General features: G+C 39.4%; 3 protein-coding genes and 1 pseudogene across 5 annotated transcripts in view; 3 read left to right on the forward strand and 1 right to left on the reverse strand.

Annotated features, from left to right (window-relative positions):
• Positions 1 to 70: 70 nt before the first annotated feature.
• LOC135588990 (phylloplanin-like) lies at positions 71 to 1565 on the forward strand. Of its 2 annotated transcripts, XM_065081317.1 has the most exons (3): positions 71 to 262; positions 728 to 796; positions 1028 to 1565. In XM_065081317.1, exons 1-3 carry the CDS (start codon positions 109 to 111, stop codon positions 1384 to 1386), a joined length of 582 nt encoding a protein of 193 aa, XP_064937389.1. In that variant the 5' UTR covers positions 71 to 108; the 3' UTR covers positions 1387 to 1565. The 2 variants fall into 2 exon arrangements, with proteins under 2 accessions (XP_064937389.1, XP_064937390.1); XM_065081318.1 differs by lacking the exon at positions 728 to 796.
• Positions 1566 to 4996: 3431 nt separating this feature from the next.
• Positions 4997 to 5817, forward strand: LOC103974288 (thaumatin-like protein 1b). The gene is made up of 2 exons (XM_018821789.2): positions 4997 to 5054; positions 5144 to 5817. The coding sequence occupies exons 1-2, from the start codon at positions 4997 to 4999 to the stop codon at positions 5815 to 5817; spliced, it is 732 nt and encodes a 243-aa protein (XP_018677334.2).
• Positions 5818 to 7043: 1226 nt separating this feature from the next.
• On the forward strand, positions 7044 to 13271 carry LOC135587475 (ras-related protein RABC2a-like; annotated as a pseudogene).
• A 53-nt stretch (positions 13272 to 13324) lies between these two features.
• Positions 13325 to 15981, reverse strand: part of LOC135587474 (protein fluG-like) — a 33576-nt gene continuing 30919 nt past the window's right edge. Inside the window, exons 16-18 of one of the 2 annotated variants that reach the window (XM_065078954.1) lie at positions 14917 to 15149; positions 14016 to 14158; positions 13325 to 13612 (exon numbers count right to left, since the gene is read on the reverse strand). In XM_065078954.1, coding sequence (XP_064935026.1) covers positions 13550 to 13612; positions 14016 to 14158; positions 14917 to 15149 — 439 coding nt within the window. In that variant the 3' untranslated portion in view covers positions 13325 to 13549. The remainder of the gene's footprint in view (positions 13613 to 14015; positions 14159 to 14916; positions 15150 to 15981) is intronic. The other variant, XR_010475887.1, reaches the window with a different exon arrangement.

Genomic DNA, 15981 nt, shown 5'->3' on the forward strand with positions numbered 1-15981 from the left:
GGGAAAAGCTAACATGACGAGAACCACAGTGCCTATAAATTCACATCGATCGAAGCGAAGTGCCAACAAATTAGCAACTCCTGCATCTGCAACTTTCCGCCCATAACAATGGCTTTGACGAGGCCTTGCCTTCTTCCGGTGCTCATGTTTGTGGGTGTCCTTGCATCCGTAGCTCTCGCCCAACAGGGGAAGATCGCAGTCATTGGCACCGTGCCATGCAGCACCGCCACCGTCGCAGCGAAATCAATGCCTGCCTTTCCAAGTAGGGCTACATGCATGGAAGTACTTAATGTTAGTAAATAAATATATCTTGGCTGATGAGTTAGCACGGTTTGGTCCGTGGGTCAATGTCTGGAGTCTTCTATTGAGTGAGCTGAATGACGAGGTGGGCGTGCCCTCGGGAAGGAATGTTTGTTGGCGTTGTTTGGGCTTTGATCGATTGATAGCTCGTCCTTGCGCGTGGATGGCGACCCCTGGGTTAAGATGCTCGCAGCCCGCAGGTGGTCATTCACCTGCAAAAATGGCCCTCGTCGGGTGATCCCAGACTTTGGCCCTTTCGACGAGCAAGTTAGTAGTAGGATGTATTGTTTTCTATTTTTCTCCTCCCCTGGCTGGATGTCGGCTAGGGGCTTTTATATTATTGTGCGAGGGTCGGTTGCGCGTTGGTTCAGCGTGACCACTGACCCTTGAGGGATGGGACGACGCTTCTAACCAACCATCGTCTCAGGGCATGCGGAGTGGCATCAGACGGCATCACCCCGAGCTCTTGGGACAAGACGCGTCGCACGATACCTTGGTACGAATTCTGACGGTGTGTGACATTGGCATTGACTTGACGTGTGACTTTGGCTGTGACACGTCTAGGGCCTAAAATACGCCTTGTCACTTACTAACACGATCATGAGGGACTTCTTCCGTGGCTTTGTAGCCATAACCTTTTACCACGATTTATCATCCTACAAATCTGTTTTTATGAGTACGGGAAACACATCTTTTTAGCGAAACATGGATCTTCTTGTGGATGCAGATGCGACGGTGCAGGTACAGTGTGGGAGCAGTGTCATCGCCAGCACCACCACCAACAGCAATGGAGCATTTGCGATGCTACTGAGTGAACAAACCTCAACTGTGTCCGATCTTTTGAGTAGCTGCAAGCTAGTCATCCCCACCCCTGTCTCCACCTGCGACGCGTCGCTCCGGGCCACCGGGAAGCTGCAGTCGCCCCTCCAACTTCTCTCAGGTACTGGTCTCGACGGACTTCTTGGGAACAAAAGCTTGCTCGGTGACATTTTCGGTAAAGGCGGATTGCTCGGTGGAATTCTGGGAGGTGATGGCCTTCTTGGTGGAATTCTTGGCCCGTCCAAGTACACCGTCGCTGGGAACTGAGAAAGAAGACAGCGTTATATGATCCGTCATACGAACTTCAAATACGTCCATCTGCATGCCTATGTATCCTCGGACTCCACTACAAACGATATGTTCCCTTAGCGAGCTTGATGCTGGGAACACTATGACCTTATGTACCTTCTCATATGAGACTATGAATAAAAGGTAAAGCTTCTATATGCAATTTACTACCAAACACTCCCATCTCCATCGCCAATATTTATTATCTTAGGTTTCCTTACGATGAATACAATTAAATAGGTACTTGGATTCTTTTAGGGAAAGAGGTTGACATAGTCGCTCGATATCAAATTACGTTAGTGATTTTTGTATTTATCCCTTTAAATTCAACATATATATATATATATATATATATATATATATATATATATATATATATATATATATATATATATATATATATATATATATATATATATATATATATATATATATATATATATATATATATATATAGTGTGTGTGTGTGTGTAGCATCACCACCAAGACGCCTATGTTAAAGGACAAAGGCTAAGTCACCCCCACTCGGTACTAACGTGGGGATAATAACGACATGTTGACCCTATGGACAATAATCCACGGGGGATCGTTCAGGTTGATCTTGTTAATTATCATAGGCAGTAGTCCTTGGACGACCATTCAAACTTACTCCCTTTCATCGACCTCTATGGATGACTACCCGTAGGAGGTCATTCGGACCTGTCGCCTATGTGGACAAAACTCTAAAGGGAGGCTATTACAATGATTAAATGTAGTCCCCTAGGTCATCCAAGTATCAAAGTCAACCCTTAGGACTTGTCCAAGGGTCAGACTTCTTGTCTGAAAACTCTTCATATTCTATATAGCCCTTAAAAAACATAACTTGTGCATTGGAGAGATTGGGTTGGGAAGGTCCCTCGACGTTTACCTTTGTGTAGGATTCCACTAAGAAGACTGAAATCCACCATGGATTATTTGAAGCCACCGTGAAGATCATCTCGAAAGTCACCTTAGACTCATTGGTGTTGTGTCAACCGCTGCTCAAGGCAGCCGCGAGTGTTCCTCGGATAACCTCGCGCCTTCGGAATAAGACCAACTTGTGTCGACTCACGATTGACGGTACTCAAACCACTATATATATATATATATATATATATATATATATATATATATATATATATATATATAATATTACAATTTTGGTAGTTTGGAAAATACTAGTTTTTAGCCAATAATTGGTATTTTAATTTTAAATACAAAGGCTTATTTCAAGAATTGACATATTTCCTTAAATATTCTTGGCTTGTTGTGTAAAATGCCATACAAAAATTGGTGAAGAACAACTGCTATAGTAATTGATGTATACTTTTGGTTCATGTAATTTTTGTGAAATTTTATTTTTTATTGATGCTTATTTTTAAAATTAAAATTCTGATTAAGATTTTGAGTCCTTTTAGGGGTTTCTAAGGGTACCAACAACAACAATGAAGTGCCAAAAATTACAAGGAAATAGAGACAAATGTGAAATTTATGGATAGCGACATTAATTAAGATAAACATATAATAAAACCATGCTAATTTAAGGAATCATGAAGCATAAAAAACATCATAACCCCTAAGAGGCTTATTATAAGCTTTTAGATATGAGCTTCTTCATCAGCCTCATGTTTACTGTTTGAGTTAATGAGCCGGTGATGCTACCATTCTTCTTCATGTGAATCCCCTAATGGCTTTGAGGCTTTAGCATTCACATAGATTAGATATAAGATCAATTGAATTGTTCGCAGAATAAAACCAATCCATTGGGTGTCTGCAAGAAAAGAAAACCTTGTGTCATATAGTAAACATGTAATAGTCATCTCAATACCCTTAAGATCGAGACAAATATCAACTGAGTTTTTAGTTTTTGTCCTTGTGATGGGTTATGAAAATAAACATTAGAAATAAATTAACATTGTAATTAAGATAGATGAACAAGAAATTCGTAGAGTAAAAGATTAAGGTATTTTGGTTGTATCATTTAATTAGAGGGATATACACAAAAAATAAAATTGAATGATCATCTTATCTCTCTCTCTCTCTCTCTGTCTCTCTCTCTCTCTCTCTCTCTTAGATTAAAAATAAAATCTTTTTATTTTAAAAATATTTTATTTTTTTAATATGACCACTATATGATTAACGCTCAAACCCAGCCTTATAATCCAAGCACTTTACCTGTGAGCCCGACATCATACTCCAATTAGAACGAAAAATTGAGAGCGAAGCATCTGCATATGATATGGTTGTGAGAGCAAATGTATAGATGGTACATATTTGCACGATATGATGCGTCATCAGAAAATATATCTGTCGGATGTGACTAATATATCGTTTTAGCATATGATACATTCACATTCGCTTAAGACAAAAAATATCTGAACCATCCAAACCCAAAGCATTCCTTCTGCACTCGATTTATTTATTCAGGATAAAAATAATGTATCTAACATGGCCACTATATATATATATATATTTTGGCTCATGATGCATTTGTGCTGGACATAAATCCATCGGAAGTACCTAATTGAAACCATGTCTCTTATGCCCAATTGATCCCTCTAGAAAAAAAAAAAAATCTAAAGTGTTAGGAAAAATAAATATTTTAGGATTTTTAAAACCAATGTTTGAAAAGAATAAGAAATCTTAGTACGAGGAGAAATCATCATGAAAAAAAAAATTATGTTATAGTTTTGGTGGGGAACAGTAAGATATGATGAATACTTTGGGTGCTCTTAGGTTTTTTTTTTAGAGTATCTAAAGAGTGTGTTCTCTAGGATTTTTAGATATGATGAAATAAAAGGTATAAATTCTTTAAAATATATATGAGAGGGTATAAAAAAGGATTGGACTTGAGTAAGGATAACTTAATGACCTTGTAATTGTTCTATACTAAAATTTATATGAGATGGTATAAAAGAGGATTGTGCTTGAGTAAGGATAGTAAAGAATTTGATTTTTATCATACATTTAGGTCGAATCAAATTAAATCTTATGTCGATTAGGTCCCAAGTCATTCATATTATGTTTGATGCATTTATTCATTCATTCAAGATTAAAAAATAATAAAAAACATCTTAAGCACCTGACATTCGCTTTGCCATCCAACACGGACGGACGCCTGCCTGCTTCACCAGAGACACCAGACATCCTGTATGTATATTTTTGGGTTAGTATCTTTGCCCACGTAGCTAATTCTATCTAGGATAGCAACAACAGTTGATAGCTACGCGTAGTAATTAAACTGTGAAGACAACCCATTAACGCCCTTTTATCTCATTTCTAATTTTAATGACTTGTTCATTAAGTATCAAAATCTTGTTAAGTGCATTTCATTTAGAATAAAATGGAAAGAAATTAATGCATATGGACCATATTATTCACCTTCCTATGCTGGATGTCGATCCCAGATTCGGCATTCTGCATACATGCCACCTTTTGGTCGGTACACCTATCTCAGATCTCATGCACACAGTCAGTCCACGCACACCTCAACTTGGATATATATAAAGGGCCCCTCGCTGCGACCTTTCGTATCACCCCAACTCCTCTCACTTCTCCGGAGCCTTCCTCTATGGCGCAGCCACCACTCGTCTCTCTCGCCGCCTTCTTCGTCGCCGTCCTGATCTCAGGTCTGTTATCATCATTGCTTCTATGTATGCCTTCCTTTGCCATCGTTACGTCGTGTGTTCATGCACGACACCTGTCGATGCTTCTTCAGGCGCGCACTCCACCACCTTTAGCTTCAAGAACAACTGCCCCTACCCTGTTTGGCCTGCCTCGCTGGCCAATGCCGGGAAAGCTGCTCTTTCCCAGACCGGATTCCAGCTGGACAGTGGCGCCTCCCTATCAGTGGATGCGCCACCCGCCTGGGGAGGCCGGCTGTGGGCTCGGCACAGATGTTCCGCCGACTCGTCCGGTAGATTCTCGTGCCTCTCCGGGGACTGCGGCACTGGGCAGGTGGCGTGCAATGGGGCGGGAGGAGCGCCGCCGACCACGGTCGTCGAGTTCACCCTGCAGGGCGACGGAGGCAAGGATTTCTACGACGTGAGCTGCGTCGACGGCTTCAACGTGCCGGTGTCGGTCGTTCCCAGCGGGGGGTCGAACTGCGACAGCACGTCGTGCCAGACGAACATCAACGCGCGGTGCCCCACGGAGTTGCAGATGCTGGCGCCGGACGGGAGCGTGGTGGGGTGCAAGAGCGCATGCTTAGCCTTCGACACGGACGAGTACTGCTGCAGGGGCCAGTACGGTAGCCCGGACACATGCAAGCCCACCAGCTACTCCAAGATGTTCAAGGATGCGTGTCCTCAAGCTTATAGTTATGCTTATGATGACAAGAGCAGCACCTTCACCTGCGTGGGGGCTAATTACGATATCACCTACTGCCCTTGAAACCAACGTACATCTTTCGCAAGCTTCTTCTTATCTCGCTTTGGCTCCCGAGAGAGCATAAATAAAAGAAGAGTTTCAAAGTTCTATTCAAGTGTCATTTGACTTCCACCTTTCTTTGCTTTGGACATCGATCATTCATTTCTAGGGAACAAAACGCATACAACACGCTGCCAAACTATACAAGAAGGATAAATAAGTAGAAAATTGTAATCTGACAAGAACAACAAGTTGGCCGGCTCACCTTTGGTGGATACGTTGACGCCAAGATTGGGACGAGGAGGAGCTTCTATGCTTTGTGACCTTACATGCTTCAAACATGTCTTTGTTCTAGAATGTAGTCTGCTCTTTCTTTTTTCACCTAAAGGATGGAGACGACGACAGAAAGAAAGAGAAAACGAGCGATCGCACTATTGAATAGTGTAGGCAAGGAGAGATCGAAAAGGAAGAGAAGGGAGAAGAGAGAGAGAGAGAGAGAGAGAGAGAGAGAGAGATCGCAAGCCACAGCTCCGCAGGCCTCAGCCCGCGGTGGTCGTAGAACCGAACGTGACTCACGCCGATCATGTCTTCATACTAGTTGAGCTGATGCATTGATTTCAAGGTTGTGGTGTGAAGAGTCAAACAAAGTGCCATTCATTGCAGGTCAAAAAACAATTTGATTTTAATTAGAGTTATGTTCTCAAACAAAACAAATTTGATTAATTAATCTCACACTGCAATATTCTGATAATTAGGTTGGACCCACGACTCGAGCAACACACAACAAAAGAAGAAAACCCACGAGCTGGCTCTGATCTGGACCAGCTACATACCAAAGTTGAGATTTGGCTGCGACATGACTTGCTCAAACTGGCCTTCCCTCTCTGCCCTTCGACGCCCACTTGCGAAGGAGACCTTTAGTCGCAGCACCGCTTCACATGCAGCCACGTGGCGGGGGTAAACGCTCACATTAGTCCGTAGTGCTACGACGGTGTCGTGGGATTTTGTCGTCTCGATTACAAGCAAACCAACTACAAGAGGGCCGCTCTCGCATTATTTGCTAGCTCTTGTGGGGGCGGTGGCAAAACTAGATGGGTCCCAGCTTCCATGAGGACGCTAATTCTGGAGACATGTGCGGGTAGGCGGGTCTGTGTTACGCGCGCACGTGCCGCACCAATGCTTTTATGCGGGCGGTCGCTTTGCTGGGAGTGGGGAGGAGGGTCAAGTAGCCAAGAAAGAAGACAACGGCGCGACCACATTACGTGCCAGCAGCATAATCCAAGGGAGGCAAGCAACGCATCCTCTCGCCTTTCACCTTCCCTTTCCTCGTCCACACTCCGTCCTTCGCTCCCTTCCTCTCCAGCTTTCTCATTCTGCCTCCCTTTGGACCAAAATCTTTAAATATCCACTGGGTTACTGGATTCCCTGCTTTTTTCTCTCCATCTACCGTCGCCACAAGCGAGGGAGGAGACGAGATCGAGATCTGAGTCGCCTTTTTCTTTTCCCTTTCTGTTGTTTTGGTGCGGGCTGGGAAGAGCGATCATGGGTTCGTCGTCGGGCCCGGGGCATAGCTACGATTACTCCTTCAAGATATTGCTGATCGGGGACTCCGCGGTGGGCAAGAGCAGCCTCCTCGTCTCCTTCATCTCCAACCACCTCGGGGAAGATCTCGCCCCCACCATCGGTCTGCTCCCTTCTCCTGCCCTCTTCTTGATTTAGTAGTCGATTCTTTTTGTTTGCTCTTGTTGCCTTAAGTTTCCTCCCTTTTGTCGGTTTGGTTCTTGTTCATCGATCCTGGTGCGCTGAGCCGCGTGTTGAATTGTGTTGCAGATCTTGAGTTCGGACTTGTTGATTTCTTGGTCTTGCCTCCGTGAATTGATTCCCGCGTGCGATTCTTGGTCGCGTGCCGTGATTTATCCACAATGTGTTTGACGTGCTACGATGTTTCTTGATTTTTCTTTGCTTTCTTCCTTTCTGGCTTCATTCTTCTTGGTAGTTGTTGTTGCTCATTAACAGGCCCGTCGTTTGATTTCCCAGAGCTTCGAGGCTAAATAATGGGTCGCCAGAAATGGTACAGTGCTACTGTAATTTCCGGTGTATGTGATACTTGTGTTGTGGGTTTAGGCCCTCTGGATTCTGGACGGTCACGCTTGATCTGGATGTGCTACTAAAATTAGAGTCACACGGGAAAGAAAATAAGATGCGACGAACTTGCTCCCTAAGTTCAAGGGATTCCTTCTTTTGATTCTTTCACGCCACATTTGGTCTGTCTTCACATACATATCACCGCTGATCGATAAAATACCACCATGGATGACGGCTCCTAATTTCTTGAAGCAAGGAAGAGGAAACCGTGATGCATGAATTTCGGCATGCAAGCTCTGGAAACAGCGACAGATTGTCCTTTGTGTAGACATGTATCAATATATAATTCAAGTTTCGTCAATCATTTAAAATGATTTTCTTGTACTGCCATAAATTGCCCCCCACCATGCTAACACTGTAAAGTAATCCATGTCTAACCAACATGTTATGGCTGGCTGCTTAGATGGTACAATAGTGGTTGTGAATGGAATTTGGAAGCTTTTTGAGTGCCAAAAAAAACATCAAAGGCATAACATCACACATGCATGTCATGATGCCACCTGACTGGGGACCCTCTCCTGTCAGCCCAGAGCATAGCTAGGGCATATTTGGTCCTCTATCTCTCTTTTTGACCATTAAAATGGCTCAAATATGTATGTTTAGCATTGTTCTGCTCAGAACATCTTGGTGCCATTTTTCAACACATCAATCTGTCAAAGTTTAACTATTTTTTTAAACTGGATTAATTTCGAATATATACTGGAGAGTTTAACTAGAACAACCATTTTTTACATTATTTACTCATGGAGACTTGTATTTTTTATTTGTTGCAGGAGTGGATTTTAAGATCAAGCATCTTACAGTTGACGACAAAAAATTAAAGCTTACTATATGGGACACTGGTAAATGAGAACATCTTTGAAATTACAAATTTGGTTTGATTTTTTAGCGTACTTTTGTTATATTTCACAATAGGTTGGACCCTTCTCATTAGCCTAAGCTTTTGGGACTAGTATTAAATTAATTGTTTTATAATCTTTAACAATTGTTTGGTTTGGTACAGTTTGTTGTATAGCTGGATGTTCCCAGTTAACAAATGAGAATCTTCACAGGAAATATACCTAGTACTTGAATAACATTCTGTAACAGATGCTAGTTATTGGCTAAAGTCAGGTTTCTTGTTTCTTACACTGTGTTTCTGTAGAAAGTGGTTGTTGCACTTTTGCCTAACAATATTTGTTTGATGATCTCTGGCCAAGGTAACTCAGGCAAGTAAAACCTAGAAAAACCAAAACCAGCAGTAGACTTACATTGTCAATTGTGCATATACAAAATTCTACTTGTCCATTAAATTAATTCTCATCTTTGACTTATATCAAAAGAATATATATATATATATATATATATATATATATATATATATATATCCTCAATATTTTTTTATGGGACACGTATAAAGAATGTTAGATGTAAATTATATCTTTTATGTATTAACTAGCTGCACCCAGTGCCAAATGCCATGACTATTGGATAACTGAGGATCCATATGTGACATGAGAGTTTACTAGATTCTTTTTTATGGAACCCATTCCCTAAAGACCTGAGTTTGGATTTGTTAGTAGTGTCCATGGACACCCAGATAGACATCCATTATAATGCTCTTCAAGAAGAAATAAGTTCTTTTTTTCGTATGTCATGTCATCTTTTTGGTTTTTTTTTAAACCAGGCTTTGGTTGTTTTGGTTGATCTATTGCACATTGGTCCTCAGCCTATTCTACTTCCAGTAATCCATTGAAGCTTAGGCATATCTAAATTTGCTTAAATTTCTTCGCCATTAGAGCCTTATGACAGGTGGGGGTACTTACCATTTCAGACTCATTTCATGGAATATCTGCTGTGAGCTTATTTGTATGTTGAGTAGTTGCCAACTTATCATTGATTGTTTCATTATGTTTGGACTTTTTTTAACATAATAACAGCCATTAAAAATGAAAGAGTGACTCAACGCACAAGTCTCTCGCAAATATAGGGCCTGGGTTGAATTAATGTACGCAACCTTACCCCTTGCAAGTAGAGAGACTATGACAACAAGGCCTCATATTATGACAGTCATTTTGTATGGGAATAGCCTAAAAGACTGCAGGATTATGACTGATACTCATGCTGCTATGAAAATTATTTATAGACAACAAAATGGGTATAGTTTTGTGGTTTATACCAGGAGGTTGCCATGAATGTGCTATTTATTTGGATTCAGGTATATGTTCCTAATCCTTGTCATATTTTGTATTACTCTTGTTCTCATGAAACAATTTATGTATGTTTGCCAGCTGGACAGGAGAGGTTTAGGACGCTAACCAGTTCTTATTACAGAGGTTGTCAAGGAATAATTCTGGGTAAGTGATTTGTTCTAAAGCTTCATTTAGTTGTACATCGGTATGCTCTATTCCCTATGGTGTGCCTGCTCTATCACCAACCTGTATTAGTTATTTTGTTTCTCTTTAACTAAAATGCTCTGTACAATGTTTAAATCATTCATTTCAAATTGAATAAATTAAAAATCAACCTTTTTGCAACTCTTCAACTAACTTGCTAGTATGGGATTCATTTTGAGGTTTTGGTCATCTGCCGTGCATGTACACATAGGACATTGCATGATCCATCTGGCCTGTGCCACATGTTTCCATGGGCATGCTAGTAATGTGCCAATGCACATACCCTGCGATGCATTGGATAGTGTGGCAGGAACCTTAGTCCATGACGTGGTTGTCATTATGCACCAGAGTTAGTGATATATTATCTTCAATATAAGCAGTCCTTGTCATTTTCTAACATCACTATGGTCTCATCTGCTTCATGTCTTGCGTGCAAACATATAGTACTTATACTTTGCCAAGTATTTTGTTTTCTCAGCTCATCCTTTTGTTTTCTGAACTTCGGTTCATGTGAAGTAGGCTTGTCAGACTTGCTATTATTGAGGATCACATATTCCTATTGTCTAAGTCAGCTGTCTCCTGTTTGTTATTTTTCATAATTTCTGTCCTATAGTTCCTATACGTAAACTACTGTTTTACTTATCACATATGGTTAACGTGGCAAACTCTTGTAGGCGCATTATCTGTTAGAGGCATTTGATATATACACAAGTTATGATATTGAAATCAACTGCAAATTGCTGTCCACTGTGGATGAATTGTCTTTCACTCTTGGCATATGTTCTTTTCCCTGGTTATATTTAATGTTGTTTGAATCTCCATCTTCAACACTCGTGCACCTTGCTTTTGACCATCCAAGTCTCCTTTTACTGCCTATTTTTTCTAGCTCGTAATATGGTTTTTGTACTTACTGTTTTTAGTTCCCTAGTTGAACTTATTCTATGTTCAAACCTCCATCTTCAACGTCTGTGCACCTTGCTTGAGACTCATTCACATTTCTTGTACTAACTAAAGTTTAGCATGTAATATGCTTTGAATGTTAGCAGCCCATAGAAGAACTAATACTTTCTTCTCAAATTCATGGTTGAATTTTCTTCTTTTGCTACTATTTGTTTATAGGCTTTTCAAGTTACGTTTGATGCTTTTGCTATATTTGTATCACATATGCCGAATGATATTTTTCATTTATCTCTCCTGATAGTTTATGATGTGACAAAGCGGGAGACTTTCACCAATCTGGCTGATGTATGGGTTAAGGAAGTAGAGTTGTATGCAACAAACCACAACTGTGTCAAAGTGCTCGTTGGAAACAAAGTTGACAAGGTTACTTCTGTTCTTCGTAGTACTCGTTATTGTAGTTTCTGTCCCCATTTCATATTAATTAGTGCCTAAAAGAGCTTTATATTTTCCAGTGAATTTTCCTCGAGGCATAGTGGCTAAAAGTACTAATCCTGTATTATTTGCACTTCGTTTGATGATTTTATTTGACTAATAAATTTCTAATTTCAATTAAGAGGATTAGTAAATTACCATGATGATATCTTGTTGTGAACCACTCAAGAGGTTTCATACTACCAATGGAATACGGATTTATCCTGTGTTGAGAAACTATTTTCTGCTAGGTTTCTTGTTCTACATGAAACAATTCTCAAGTAGGATTTTCCTAGCAGTAAACCGGTGCATCACATATTGTGCCACTATGCCATGCTGTGTCATGATTCTATGCTGGTCGCGTACCCTTGCAAGTTCAGTGCCATGTACATGTGTGCAATGTTCTTTCTTCATCAGCATGACATGGCACAGACAGCATGAGTAATTGCCATGTTTTTTTTATTTTCATCAATCTGTAAAATCTATTTAAGTGACAATATATCTGTTCTCAACACTACTTGGCCTTGACCTAATTTGTTCGATGACTTCTACAAATTTGCAGTAATGCGTTTCATTCCATTGAATAACCTATACTTAAAACTAAGAATAAAAATTGACATATACATGAACTTTTGCATCCTTCCCATTCATCCCACCCCACTGCCACCCAAATAAAAAGGAACATAACAACAAAAATATTTTATTTATGTACAATCTAAGAATGTTTGTAGAATGTTTGTAGACACCCATAACCAAAATATTCTAAGAATGTTTGTAGACACCCATAACCAAAATCAGAATTTGGAATTGAAGATCTTGAGTTTGCAATATCTGTTCAAAATGAAAGAAAAAGAATATGTAGTTTTATGTTTTGTTCTCTCTCTCTCTCTCTCTCTCTCTCTCTCTCTCTTACTGAAATAAATGATGGAAAAGTCAAATATTATCTATTAATTACAACACTGCATACTGTCCATTTCAATGGGATCTTTACTGATTGACTAAAATGAAAGTAAATTTCTGTGCCACCAGAACGATTACTAGAGAAGATGTTGCTACTAGATTACTTTCATGATCAAGAACTCTTTTTTAGGAGGGATGTGTTTATTTCATTTTTGAACTTATTTTAATATAAGTTCACAGCGTCTCCATCATTTTTGGGAATCTCTGTTTGCATCTGAAACTGAGATATATACTTTATTCTTTTAAAATATATTAGGAGGCTGATAGAATGGTGACGAGAGAAGAGGGAAATGCCTTTGCAAATGAGTATGGATGTTTGTTTCTAGAGTGCAGTGCGAAAACAAGAGCCAATGTGGAGAGATGTTTTGAAGAACTGGCACTGAAGGTACTTTATACAATAAATTAAAAATTAAAAGGAATATCCTGAAGCTGCAGCAGGAACAACATGCACACCAAGGAGGAGGTTGTTGCTCATCCTGAAGTGCATACTCAATCCCAACAATATGCTGTGTACATACTCTCATTTTTAATGTTTTGTACAGAAATTGGTTGTTTTATCAGTTTGTTTGCATGTATGTGGTGTTCGTACGACGGACTTATGACATGACGTGCTCATCTTTCAAAGCAGGATCAAATTCTTCATTTCTGTCCATGAGGTACAGAAATTTAACAAAATCACAAAACAAAAAATTGAAATCTCTTGATAAAATGTTTCGAGACAATTTGTCATTTGATACAACTTCTCTTGAATCAAGAATTGAAATCTCTTTCAAAGTGCCCATATGAAAACAGCTGAATCAAGAATTGAAATCTCTTTCAAAGTGCCCATATGAAAACAGCTGAATCAAGAATTGAAATCTCTTTCAAAGTGCCACGAGAAAGATACACACCAGGCATCAGCTGAATCAATACTGATACATAAGTTCCTTGACTGCATCCTTATTTTTCCTATAATAATAATCCTCCGCCTGCAACACAGTTCACACTTTTTTTTTTAATAATAATCACAGTCCACTGTTTTTACTTCAACAATCACACTCTCATAACAAGACAGTTTTTACTTCCAAACTAACAATTAGACAACCCAAGGCCTATCTATGGCTATGACCAACAAATATTCATATAGAGAAGTTTTCCTTTTATAAAGAACATGACGGCTTGTTTAAAAAATTATATGGGGCCAAGTTGTCTCATGCAAAAATGCAACCAAAATGTAGATGTAGGGCAACTAACTCAAGTTAAAGGAATGCCATATTCTTTTTGGTTCTTCTGTATCCCACTATATTAGGATGTTATTACCATATTACCCTTATCACATGACATATATGATTGGACATTCCATACATAATAGCACACTTTCAAATTGCTTACCTGGCGAACACCAATAACAGCATTCACAAGTTCTTCTCCAAGGAATTTGATCAAAACAGTGTCTTGAGAAAGTGCCCCTATAGATTCACGCAATTCTTTTGGCAACCTTCCAACATCTGAATCATGACCAGAAGGATTTGTTTCTGTACCAAAGACAGTAGCAACAATATTATGAACCAATCAGCACATCATAATTAATCCACTTCAAACTAGCAAGGAAAATTATAGTTTATGACTTTATGGTGCAAAAATCACACTGATGAAAAGAAAAATGTTATTTACTACCAAAATTGTCACTGACACGATTTAAATGTCAGAATATAATTTGTATCTAATTGAATTGACACTGAAACAAAGCATTAAAGTTGAAGAGCCATCTAATTTGTATCTAATTTAAATGTCAAGAAAATGCATACTAAAGTTTAGTATGCTTGTTTTTCAAGTATCGGAGTTTAGGCCATACAAATGGGTCTTGATATTGCTTTCTGTTAGTATTGTTTGAGTTGTCCCTCTTTTTTGCCGACCTATGTGTGAGAAGCAGGCATGATGAAACTATTGCCAATACACCATTTTTTTCTATATTAGGTCTTCGATCCAAAGAGACAAAGTGCTAATCTTTCGCACTCTAATCTCATGAAATCTTCTTACAGACTGATTAACTCCATAGACCCTCATTCCATCCAAAAAAATTCACCAGGGAATTAACACTTAACCATGGCTACCAAGTTCTACCATAAGGCCTTCATGTCCCTGTACCATATTTTGAGTTGTTCATTCAACAAAGGTAGAGATTAAAGATTCTTACAATATGAATGGTAGATATTCTCTACTAGGGCCAGAAAAACATAATATATGCAATGAAACAAATATCGAAAATTATAGGAGATAAATTTAATCATACCAACGGGTTTAGGCAAGCTAAGATTTCTTCGAAGGCCATCAATTCCTGCAGCAATTATTGAAGCTAGGCCCAAGTATGGGTTTGCACACCCATCAAAGGACTTAATTTCAAAGTTGCTTACAAGGTCTCTAGATACTCCAGGTGGGCATGCAGTCCTCATTGGAGCTTCTCTATTCTCTTTTCCCCAACAATGGTAAGCCCCACTCCAAGTATTTGGTTGAATCCGATCATAACTATATTTAGGGATGATAAAAGTAAATATCATGATGAAATATCAAAGAAAGTTCTGAAATTGAATTTTAAGCATTGAACACAAGAAGTAGATCTAGTGAAAATTCCATAATGCTAAATTAATACTTCTTTTTCTCAATGCTGACTTGTAAGCTTGCTCAAGTGTTTTTATAACCACAAATTAAATAGAAAAAAAAGAAAGGCTGCATAAACTATAGTCTGGAGTCTGGACAATATATAAAACCAGAGGTCACAAGTAATTAGTCATAGATGTACCAAAACCAAGAATGAAATCACAACCACTGTTCCTGTGGAGAAGGAACTAACAAGGAGCGCCAGCACTAGGTGAAAACTGTTTTCCTCTATCAACATTTCCCTCTTCAGTATTCATATTTTTGGCATTGCCGTGCTAATGACATGTACCGACAACTTTCACAATGCAAGCCGCTACTTAGCATAGGGGGGAGTCTCTACAAATAAAACCTCAATTTAGAACTAGTGTATAATCCACGACTTTCTTTACAACATTTATGAGACATTAATCAATGTATCCTATGTTGTTACACTACGATAATCAGTTTAAACTAATGATTCCAGATTGTGGACCAGAGAGTATGCTTCACTCTTCCATCATGCAAACCATCACTTGGCATAGGGGAGAGCCAGTGGCTCTGAGTAAGAGAATTTAGAAATGGTGCAGACTCCAACACAACCTTCTTTACAACTTTAACAGATTTTAATCAACGTACTTCTTAGTCTGACATTTCTAAAATCAGTTTAAACTAATGAATTTAATCTTCAGCGAGATTGGGTGCCAGGCCATACTGACAAATG

The sequence above is a fragment of the Musa acuminata genome, chromosome BXJ1-8 (assembly GCF_036884655.1).
Source record: "Musa acuminata AAA Group cultivar baxijiao chromosome BXJ1-8, Cavendish_Baxijiao_AAA, whole genome shotgun sequence".
Taxonomy (NCBI): Eukaryota; Viridiplantae; Streptophyta; class Magnoliopsida; order Zingiberales; family Musaceae; genus Musa; species Musa acuminata.